The 11871-nt window shown below is 41.7% G+C and overlaps 1 protein-coding gene across 5 annotated transcripts in view; it reads left to right on the top strand.

The window, feature by feature from the left end:
• Positions 1-11871, top strand: part of ARHGAP6 (Rho GTPase activating protein 6) — a 483961-nt gene that overhangs the window by 346798 nt on the left and 125292 nt on the right. Inside the window, exon 1 of one of the 5 annotated variants that reach the window (XM_072817849.1) lies at positions 124-277. The exons of the other annotated variants lie outside the window; for them this stretch is intronic. Within the exon in view, the coding sequence (XP_072673950.1) occupies positions 218-277 (60 nt within the window). The 5' untranslated portion in view covers positions 124-217. Of the gene's footprint in view, positions 1-123; positions 278-11871 lie in introns of those variants that run through there. 5 annotated transcript variants of the gene reach the window in all.

An 11871-nucleotide genomic window follows, 5' to 3' on the forward strand; every position in this document is an offset into this window, starting at 1 on the left:
CCTTTTGTGCTGAAGGAGGCCTTTCAGAGCTGACAGCTCCCCAGGGTGTCTGACTCAGAGGATCACAGTGACCCCAGGCCTTCTCCCTCCCAGGGCCTCTAGCTGTGCATTCCAGCCGGGGAGCCTGCCTGCCTGCCTCCTCTGGCTCCGTAGGCAGGATCCCCGTCTCCGGCTCCCTCTCTGTTCCCACACTGGCCGGGGGCTCTGTGTGGAGAGCATGGGGGGTCACTTCTGCCTGGAGCTGCTGCTACTGCTGCGGTGTAGGGACCCTGGAGAGGTAAGGAGATACGGTGCGCGCGTCTCGGGCTTGGGGCCTCGTAGCTCCTGCTCCGGGCAAGGCAGCTGTGAAGGACCCCACGGGGCTCCCGCCCCTGGAGCAGAGTCGGGGGGAGGTGGACACAGGCAGGAGGGAGTGAGGGAAGCAATAGCTTTGGAGGGATTCGCTCGGCTTGGTCCAGCACTTGAGCCTCTTTCAACTTCAAAGTTCACATGGTTCAAATGACACTTGCGATGTCTCTGCCTGTTGCTTTAGGAGAAGGTTCAGAGCCTTCGAGCCAGGGTGACTGGAATGTTACATATCGTTGCCAAGACACTCATGTTTTTATTGCAAGCTTAGAGCAAATCTCAGTGAGGACCCGCTATTTCTTCTGCACCTTTCCTTTTGGCTATTTTTTTTTTTCAGTATTTTTAAATTGGTGCACTTGGACTCTGTGTACTGACGTATGCTGTCATGGCAAGGGGTCTTAGCAGCCTTCTGGTGCAGTGGTTTTCTGTGACAGGTCAGGAAACCAAGGGTGAGCGTGGATCTGCTATGGCAGGGCCAGCTGGCTAGTCCGTGATGGAAATGAGACTAAACATCACTGCCTTGCAGCCTCTCTCTGGGTCTGGTTTATTGGGTACCGTATGATGATGGACATTGGGACAAGGGCAAACGTTGCTCTTCCCCTCACTGTGATAAAGGAGCAGGATTCTAGGACATTGACAAGCAATATGGGTCCTAATGTGAAACCACAGAATGTGGCCGGACCCCTCCCTTGTGGCCACTCCATACAGCGAAGATGGATGGCCGTTTTAGAAAGTCTGAGAGCCTTGGTTCTGCTGCTGACAGCCTCTGGTACACATCTTATTTCTTTATGCTTCCGATTTTTCATGATTTCTGGGAAGGAACCTCAAACTCCATCTTTTCTTATTATTACCTTAGAAATTTACCAAAGTGTTTGCAGAGCTTAGGTCCTTGCTGGTTTCAGATAGGTCCAAGTACAAGTTTCTTTGAATCTTTCCTAAAGGAACAGACAGTGTCACATTAAACATTACTTGGTGAGTTAAAAAAAAAAAAGTAAAATCGCAAACTTTCCCACAGATTGGCAATCTATTACCTTAGATGGCGTGCACGTGCCACTATATTTATAAAGTGATTTAAATATGTATTAATCATTTGAAAAATTTTTTAAAAACCAAGTTGCTTTTCGAGAAAAAATACCGCTCTAAATCACCATCATTTGCAATCTGTTGAATGATTCCATTTTGAAGGAGGGCAAAGAATATTGTGATTCTGATTATTTACAGTAATAGCAACTAGAAGATAAACCAGCTCAGGCTGCAGTGATTGCAGGTTCTTGCATACCTATCGCCGCTCCTCAGGAACATTTGTGTTCTACTTGTGGGAAAATGAGCCACAGAGGCAGCAAACTCCCCTTTGCTTTCCAACTGTCTTTGTAAATCCCACTGATAGGAGCTGCACATTTAAGTGCTTTTGAAATCCACCACTGTCTTTAAAAAGAAATAGATTTTGAAGTGGTTCCGTTGTGCCCATCTTCAGATTAAGAGAAAAATCACCTGTGGAGAAACCAGGTTGCGCCCAAGTTCCACGTCCAGGGTGCAAATGGGCTTTGGTCAATGTCGGGAGCCTCTGTTCCTGCACGCAGCCATGCACGGTCGTTAGCATCTCCTTGGACCCGGGTCCCTGCGGAAGGAGCCGGTTAGGACAGCCACCTCGACAGCTAACATTTGTGGAAGCTGCGATGCAGGAAGCTCCTGAGATATTTGAATCCTTTCATATATTGTGATCTGGGCGTCAGGGGCCAGGTAGAGGGAGTGCGCCAACCCATGAGTTCTGAGTCAGTGTCCTGCAGGCCATATGGCAGCAGGCCTCCTATTGTGGCCCCTCGGGGTGGCGAGCTGCAGGGTGTCACTGGAGATGGGCCCCGCGGGTGGGCTCCTTCGTGGACCCACCTTTTCTAACAAGACATCATTACTTCCCGCTGTAGCTTTCTCTGCATGAATCAGAAAGACAGCACCTTGCGGTTCCTGCCAGGGCTGGACGTGGTTGGGTGGTTTTCAGTCCATCATTTGGAGCCAAGGACGGAGTGAGGGCCGCTGGTGCTCGGGTGTGCATCTGCAGCTGGGATGGGTGGATGTGTCCTGTTGCCGAGGCAGTGCCCCCCTGGTGTGCTGATACTTGCCCATGTTTCCAGAGGTTCCTTCCCCGCCTGCGGCGGATGACCGGAGTGGCACAGAAGTTACTGGACTGAGGCTTCTTTAGCTTTCTTTACCACTAGCTCCTAAGCACATCCTCGGGAAGTCAAATGGGCAGGAAAAATTAAGTGACAAAGGAGAGGAGCTTCAGGACTCCCATCATTGAGCTGAATTCACATGTACTGCTAGAAATAGATAGAGGTTGTTTTAGTTGGGATCCTAGAGGCAGATGACAAATTAGTTTGCCTTTCAGATCACACACATCGAAAATGGGACAGGGTGTGTGTGTGTGTGTGTGTGTGTGTGTGTGTGTGTGTGTGTTTTAAGAAGTGCATTTCTTTTTAAAGTTTAAAATTTAGACAACTCATCTGTAAATTAGGGATAGAGACGTTTCCTCTAAAGCTTGTGAGAATTAAATGAGCGAATATATGTCATGTGCTTGGAACAACCCTGAGATATAAGAGCCCAGTAAATGTTTGATGTTACTGTTATCATTGGTTTCCTATTACAGTATGGTGGCTTTTTAATGCTAACGATGGTTCCTTGAGCAGATATTAAGCACACTGACCAGTTTCTATGTATTTTTTTCTCAATCTCCTCAAGGAAGTTACAGGCTACTGGGAAGACCAAAGTAGAAACAAGTAGTTGCTTGAAATAGAAGCGTGCCCAGCATTCCCTGGGAAAGCTCGAGGCCTGAGCACTCCAGCCCATGTGGGCCAGTAAAAGAAGGTCTCTAAATGAGCAGGCTTGAGCTGGTGCTCATTTACGACCATTCTCCTGCTGTGTGGTATGGGGGGCTGAACAGAAGAGTTTATGTCACTTAGAGGAGTATCTTGAGTTTGGTATTTGGACAGATAGACTGTCTCGTGTCCAGAGTCTGTCAAATATTGTAGGTTGTCCAAAGTCTGTGCTCAAGCAAAGTGGGTCTCTACTTATAGCATACTGCTTCGTATTCTCCATAGCTGTCAGAGGGGTTTTTTTGGTAATGATTTTGTAATGAAAGTTTTATCATATTTATCAAAGAATACTTATGCAGAGCGATGGTTCTGAAAATCGTGAGCATTATGTCATCTTAAATCCCTGCTCACTTATTTCTCATTTTTGTGCCAAATTCAAGCGAATCCCAAAACTGGACTCTTCTCAGACAAACTAAATGAGTTCTAATTCAGTAGTTATATCAATGGCTAGTGGGCTGGTCATTTTTCGCCTCTTAATTACTGAGGCAACACAACAACTTTTAAGTAACCTCCCAAGAAACAATGAACACACTCATTTTTAAGTAGCTTCTTTTTTTTTTTAAAAAAAAAGATTTTATTTATTTGTTTGGGAGGGAGAGAGAGAGACGACAAGCAGGAGGGGCAGAGGGAGAAGCAGACTCCCCACTGAGCAGGGAGCCAAACGTGGGGCTCGATCCCAGGACCCCAGGATCATGACCTGAGCCAAAGGCAGATGCTTAACCACCTGAGCCACCCAGGCATCCCTAAGCAACTTCTGAAGAAACAGATGACTATTCTAATTTCTGCAGAATGTTTTTGATTTGGAGGCATCGGCTCCCTTAATCCTGTGCAGCTCTCTGTCTCTTGCAAATTTTCTTTGACATCCGGGCCACCCCCCAAGCTGTTCCATTTTGCTGACACAGTTGGTGCAGGAAATGCAAAGCCTACATACAGTAGGCTCATACAGAGCTCCTACATCACATTTACCAAGGTTAAGATTTGAGCTCCTGGCTCTTCTTTCTCAGCTACATTTTAAAAATACACACAGACTTCCACATTTGTTCACCATTTCTGTATGTTAAGTTCCAAACACACAGCATGATTGAATATTGGCCTCGTTTTCTGGAGCGGTGTTCCCAACTTCAGTGGTGTCAGCATTCAAGGCTGGATCTCTGTTGTGGGGCCTGTCCTGTGCATTGTGGGATAGCAGCATATCTATGGGATGATTAGCAGCATCTCTGGTCTCCACCCACTGGGTACCAATAGTACCACCTCAACTCTCATCCCCAACCCTCATGGTGACTCCGGACATTGCCAGATGTCCTCTAGGGGGCACAGCTACCCTGGTTGAGAACCACTGCTCTCTCGAGAAAGAGTTTGGTAAAGAAATCCCTGAAGTAGAATTAGCTGAACTGTAACCAGAGCCAGAGTAACAGGGAAGGGTTGGAGTTGGAAGTCACTACGCGTGGCAGCCAGGCCTTACAAAGAAGGGGAAAAGAAGACATTCAGAGGAAGGAGGTCTAACACTCTGGCCTCTAATGAGCCCATGCTACACTCCTGGTGGATTTACTCTCGCATTACCCTTAGGATGATCTAGGGAGCGGCACAGAACAGCCTCTGGGGATGTCGGATAGGAGAAGGCAGGAGTCATGTAGGGTAGCAGTCAGTAAGAAAGGTATTCTGGTGGTTGTATGTCAGAGATAACACATTGGCAAATGACAGATGTATTTGGAGCCCTTGGCATAGAAAACTTCCACAGTATGTCCAAATTTTACATCCTCCCCAATTCCAACTGTGTAGTGCTCCCTTTGGGGGGAGGGGTCTATAGAGAAGGCTCCCTTCCTGAATATAAGAACCATAGTCAACATGTATTGAGCCTGAGCTAGTTGACATGAAAGGACACAGAGATAGATAGTACATTTTATAGATGAGGAAACTGAGGCACATGGAGACTAAAAAGCTTGTCCAAATTTCCACAGCAGACAGGCAAAGGTCATTACTGCGAAGCCAGACAGTCTGGTCATGGAGATTGCATCCTGCACCATCACGCCGGGAAGCCATCTTCACCCTTGTGTATACACTGAACTAACCCCAGAGCCACCACATTCCACAGATTCAAAGCATGGAAAATTGGAGGGAGAGGAAGGCAAGATTTAGTTGTTCTGAGGAAGATATTTTACATCGTTTAAAATTGTTTTATTATTTTTTAAAAAGAAAGTAAATGCTGGACCCCGGGCTATTGTTTGCTGACCATAGAGCAATGTTATTTGTAGGGGCTTTATTGATCTTGGTTTTTTGATAGATTATGCAGGTGCAATTTATCAAGGCGAATGTTTTGGGACCCAAACGATCATTCCTTTCTTCTCTCCTCAACCTCTTCACTCCTCACCACTCCCAGCCCGATCTTATTCCTCAAGTATTATTTATCTTCTAGAAGAGTCAGGTGTTTCAGATGAGGCCAAGATGAATTCTTCCCAGCAGGGAAGTATTTTTGGATAAGTAAATGTCAGCCAATGATCCCTGCTGATAAGCCTCTAGACCAGTGAGGGCAAAAGGAATTAAAAGCCAAATCACCAAACAATAAGTAAAAAGCCCAATTAACAAGAATTTCACAACAAACATAGGCTGATGACTGTTTTATTAAAGCAATATGGAACACAACTAGAGATCACTGTGTTCTGGAAATGTGGGAAATTGGTTGAAATCATTTTTCTCTTGTGATTCCCATATTAAGCTGTTCATAGTCAGATCTCTGGCTTTTTCCCCCCTAATTAATTGAGTTGTTAACTATTTTTTATATTCTTTTTAAAGTCTTGGGCTTAAATCAAGCTTGGTATTTTCAGCAGTCATTTACTAATAAGAGGCAAAGTTCAGATTTATGGGAAAAGCCAGTGTTTTCATTTTACCTGGAGTTGGAAGAGAAGACAGTCAACTTGACATTGCATATAAATAAGATAAGCAACTTGATCTTTTTTTCTTGATAGAATTTTATATTGGAAGAGGCGTGATGTGCCATAATGATGATAATTGATAGAATGGCCATATAGTCTCTAAATGATTAGAATGGAAAGAAGCTTTATTTAACATTGCAAGTTTCAAATGGTGTGTCTCCACATGTGCCCTTTTACTACAGGTAAACTCAGTGGGCAGTCTGCACACACATGGGTGCACATGTGCGTGCATGCGCACCCATTTGTCCTATGTTGCCCTGTGGCTTTGAACCACAAAAGAGAAAAGAATGTAAATATTTTCTGATGTTTCCAGGCAGTCAACCACCCTTAGGGGTGGACAAAAGTTTGTGTTTTTTTCTGACTTTTATCTTTCCATCAGCTTAAAGCTTGGCCTGTTCCCAGTGAAGCCCTAGGTCAAGGGCATACCTCCAGCATGAATGTGGCTGGTAGAGGTCTGAAAATGAATGGCTATTCCTCTGGAACTAAAACCATTTTTTCTTCTGGAGAGAACAGCTAATTTAGCTGAGCTCCGAATTTATCTGTTTTAAAAGCCAACTGGAGGGGAAACCATTTTGGAGTGTGCGATTTGACCTGGGGAAGAGAGGATGCTTCTCCAGTTCTTAGAAAATTTCCATACAAGATCATGATTCCTGGAATGCTTGGGAAATGACTTGTTATGGATAGTTGAGATGTTCAGTTTTAACCAGCAAGTCTGTTTTGCTTCATCTTTTGTTTAAAATCTTTGAATTAACAGGACTTGTTCTTCCGCCTCAGGAAGTGCTGTATAGGGCAGTAGCATCTAATAAAAGTCTTGGGGGTGATGGAACTGTTCTGTGTCCGTGCCATCCCATATGGTAGCCACTCGTCCCACGTGGGCTTTTCACACTTACCATGTATCTAGTGTGACTGATTCACTGAAGTTTAAATTTTATTTAATTTTAGTTCTTTTAAATTTGAATAGCCACGTGGGGATACATACTGAACAGTGCAGGCATAGAGTATAAGTTCCAGTTAGTATAAGTCTCTGATTTCAAATATTCTGTTGTATTATCATCCTGCATATCTGAGTTTTGCTTTGGAAAATGCAGCAACTGTCCACTGGTCTCTGTCAAAGTGCAGATGACTTCTGGGTGATGCTTTGAACTTCTGTCTTCAGTGCAGGCCCTCAGGAGAGGTGATTGCATGCTCTCAAGGCAGGTGGCTCTGGAACTACAGCCTGAAAACCAGCTTGTTAGGTTGCATTTTCCTTTGCCCTTTCTAATGTGTGAGCTGTGAGCATTTTCTGATTAATTGGAGTTGTTACTGATCCAGGTCGAGCTCTTCAGATAATTCAGACCTGATGTCATTAAAAACAAGAAGAAAAAATTGCATTATAGCCAGTTGAGGCCCCAAAGTGAAGTTATATCATTGATGAGTTTCAAGTCCGAATAGTTCAGGCATTATTTGAGTCAAAAAGAGAACCCACTCAATGTGAAAGCCGCAGGCACCCAGCTCTTTAAGGGTTTAGGGCTTAGATGATGTGTTTGACCTCTGACCCGCCTGCTCTCTGGACCCAGTTAACCTTTGGCAGAAGTTCAGCAGGAGCTGCTTTGATGGTCATTTCTCTATTTTTATTTTATTTGTGCCATTTCTAATTCTTCTTTCTTCATCCCATGATGCTCATCTCTTTTTTGTTGTTTGATCTTATTGTTCCTGCTAAAGCCAATAGCTCCTTTCCCTTAGCCCATCTTTGGTCAGAATGTTTCTCTGAAAAATTAAGTACACGTGCAGTCGTGTCTACTCAGAATTTACCTGAAGGGAAGCCACTAAGATCCAAAACTCATGTGGGAGGGAGCTGAAGGAAGGAACCGTGTCTGGATTAAAGCAGAAGAAAGGGAGGACAAACTTTTAAATAAATAATTTAATTCGATTCTGAATTACAGAAGTAGTTTATGTTTCTTGTGGGGAAAAATTAGATCTTTGTGCAAACGGCTACATCTCCTTCGTAGTTTTTGCCAATGCACACATATGTGTATGTGTCCAAATTAGCTACATGTTAAGGTCAGATGTAATAGTCACGTATGATACGTAGTTTTGGTCTTAAGTTTTAGTTTATCACATTTTCTCCACTAATAAATTTTCTTCTAAAGCATACTTTTTATCACATTACTCCTTCAGCTAGATGTAAGAAAATGTAGATTTCTCATGATATAAATAATGTTGTGATCAACATCTTTGAGTGTATCTTTTCATGCATTTTGATGCCTCTCTTAGGGTAATTTCTAGACATGTATTTGCACCCCACTCCCCAATGTCCTAACCAACAGAAAGTGAATAAAGGCAGAACAGATTTCAAATTTATTAGTGACATGAGAGTGGTCATGGTGAGAAGGAGTTTCCTTGAACTGAATTCCTCACTTCATTTGTCTCTTTAGCTGAACTTCAAAGACACAGTACAGCTTCATAAATAATCTACTTTTGCTTTTTTCCTGATTTAAGAATTCTTTGAATATAAGTTTGGGTTTATTAGTGCATTTATGGTTAGTATTGCTATTTATTTCAGCCTGTGCTTTGAGTCTTGGTTGTTAGCATCTAGCGATTTTCTTCCATATTTTACTCAAATATAATGTTGGGCAGCTGACAACACCTGAGTTTTAATGAATAAGAAATGTTCCGTTTTATTCAATTTACATCAGCTATGTTATACTATGTGGCGATAGCCACACATGTCTACATGCCAGAATTTTGTCAGTTGTGACCATCTGCCACAGTTGGGGAGTCACAAAATCAGATAGTCTCAAAGTGACTGTGGAACTTCGGAAGTCACAATCCCAAGGCCAGTGCACTTAATTTTGTTAGGGAGAATATGTATCCAAAATAAGCTACATGTTACAAGATGCAAATATACATTAACAAAAAGAAGTGATAGCCAAGAGCAGAAAGGAAGAGTTACAATGAGAGGGCAATTTAAAACAGGCATAAAAGAGCCTTATGGTCTCTGAAATGCCAAGGTGGCACACCTCACTGACAGGAGCTCATAAATCTCATTCTGGATCATCAAGGAGATGCTATGTTGTGGTTGATATACATTGTTTAATGCGACGGAATACTGTCCATTATAGCCTACCATGAAAATGATTATATTAAAACACATGTTTGGCCATTGAATATGCAAGTTTCCATTTCTCATAAAATTAACTTATGCAAAAAAAAAATTAACTTATGCAGTACATCTCACTCCATGGCGAATAGTCTTCAGAGTCCAAAACCTGACTTTTCCCCTGTAATTCAAAATGTGATTTGAATATGTATATGTATATGTATATGTATAATTTGAATCCTTATAAAAGGGGAGTTATTTTGTCAGTGACTTTTCCAAATAGAGAATCCTCTTATATCAGAAAAATTGAGAGCAATTCCAGTCTGACTCCAAAGTTTGTGTTTTTTCCAATATCACACATAGTCTCCAAGTAACATCATCCCTTACACCCTTAAAATGTTTCTCAGAAGAAATAAATGTAATGGCAATATTTTCGTGAACCGTGAAAGGCAGTGTGTGGGGAGGCATATGTTTTGGAGACTACACCAGGATATATATCTCTATCGATTGGATTTTTTTTCAGGGAAGTCACTGACAAAATAGTTCTCAGTTCTAGCCAAATAAGCTTTACATTATTGGGAGAGACAGTTCACTGGCATGATAAAATTCATGGGGCTCCTGATACCGATGTCATAACCCATTAATCATTCATGACCCGCGATTGAAAAACACTAGCACGGAAATAGTGTCATCCATCTAGGGGCACATGGTTCCTGCATTGGTTAATTCAGAGACACAGTGATGGCTCCAGAGACTTAGGGGCTTCACCTCTTTCCATTTGTCCCTCCTGGTCATAATATGGCAGACACAGCTCCAGGCATCACATCCTCAAACAAGTAGATCCAAAGATAGAGCAGCACTCTTTCCTAGCTTGTGTGTGTGTGTGTGTGTGTGTATTTTTAATTGGAAAGTAATCTCCCCTCCCCCCAAGAAGCTCCTTCTCTCCTAGCAGACATTCCTTGGGGCCTCATTCATTGCTCAGGTTCCATCACAACCCATCCCTAAACCAGTCACCAGCAAAGGGAATCAAAGCCATATTTGGCATGGCTATGGTTATATTATGGTAATTGATGCTGTAACTGGCACGGAGGAATGAACATTCATTCCCTGGGATGGGAAGGGGCTCATGTGCCCTGAGTTTGTGGAAGGCCAGATGCTGGGAATAGTTCCAGCTCTGCCAACAAGGAATGAGTGGTGAGGAAAGCTATTGCGCAGCTAGCTAAGGAAGTCTGCTGTATGTGCCAGGGCATTTTGACCATACTTCTGTCAGAGTGTTAATGCTGCTAGGTCTTCTCTTATCAATATCTGTGAGCTTATTCTATCCCTTTGGTAGGCTCTAGATTCCTTAAGGTTGGGAACTTACTGTTTTTACCAGTCCGTGGAATGGTGCCTTACCCTAAGGGGTGATAAATAAATATTTACCAAACTGATTAGAATTGGTTCATGAGAATTCATTAAAAGCTTTCTTACTTTTTTTATAGGATCTAAATTCTTTTAAATCAAGTTATTTGTTTAAATATCAAGACCCTCCCAGTAAAGTTATGTTTATTCATTCCAGAAAATGATTAAGGAGGCTTGATCATAAAGGTACTAGAATAAGGTTACTGTGGGTGCTGTGTAATGTAAACCTTAAAAAGATTGTTTACAATTCTGTGTGGGTGTAGGAGGAAAAAAGGGTTAGAATATAAATATGAGTGGGAAAGAAAACTTGTATTGAGTCCATTTTATGCATCTGTTAACATTTTGAAGACTATACAGTGCAATTTATCATCTTAAAAATTATTAAGTGAAAGAAATGACTTGTATACAAAATCACTGTGATTCTCTACTTGAAGCTCTATATAATAAAAGTTTTCTTAGGAAAACTGATTACTCCAATAATTTAAAATTCAGAATATTATCACATAATTTCATTTAAAAATCTTTTTCAGTAGAATGAGATCAAAAGATTGGATTTTGGTTACTAATGCAGTACAAGGTATAAAGCCTGTGTTCCAAGTCTTAATTTGTTTTGTAATATAAACACTTCTCACAAGTTTATTTTTTTCAATTTAAAGAATTCTTCATACAAACTTCCCTTTGATTCGGTTTCAGTGACTATACATGTTCATAATTTTTCACTGTATCTACTATTGTAACTACTGTATAAACTTCTGGTTTTTTTAAATGTTTTGAGATGATGTTAATTTTCTCTTAGAGGAAAAATAGTCCTCATTTGCCTGCAGAATGGTCAGTTTTGTAGGTGTGAATGAGCACCCCCTACTTTATCCAAGAATAGCCATTTTGATATGTTCTCTGAAGAGACATGAACTTTTAAGCTTAAAGCAACACAAAGACATGACTGATTTTTAAAACATTTTATTGTTTGCTAATGGTACTGATTTTTAGTTACAGAATTTACTAAGTGAAGTGATGGCAGGCAAAACTCATCATGTTCTTGTGTCATTCTGAAAGCACCTGAAGTATTTGCTTCAGTTGTCTCATTTTCTGATGTCTTAATCCTTAAAAATAATAACAAAAGGAAGAATTAAAATAATTGACAAATATTCCTAGTGAGTATCATTTACAGTCACATGTGTGGCTTCCATTTTGCCAGAATGATGTACAACCATTTAAATCGAACTCTATAAATTGTCAAAGTTTCTTTGTT

This window comes from Canis lupus, chromosome X, assembly GCF_048164855.1.
Source record: "Canis lupus baileyi chromosome X, mCanLup2.hap1, whole genome shotgun sequence".
Lineage (NCBI taxonomy): Eukaryota > Metazoa > Chordata > Mammalia > Carnivora > Canidae > Canis > Canis lupus.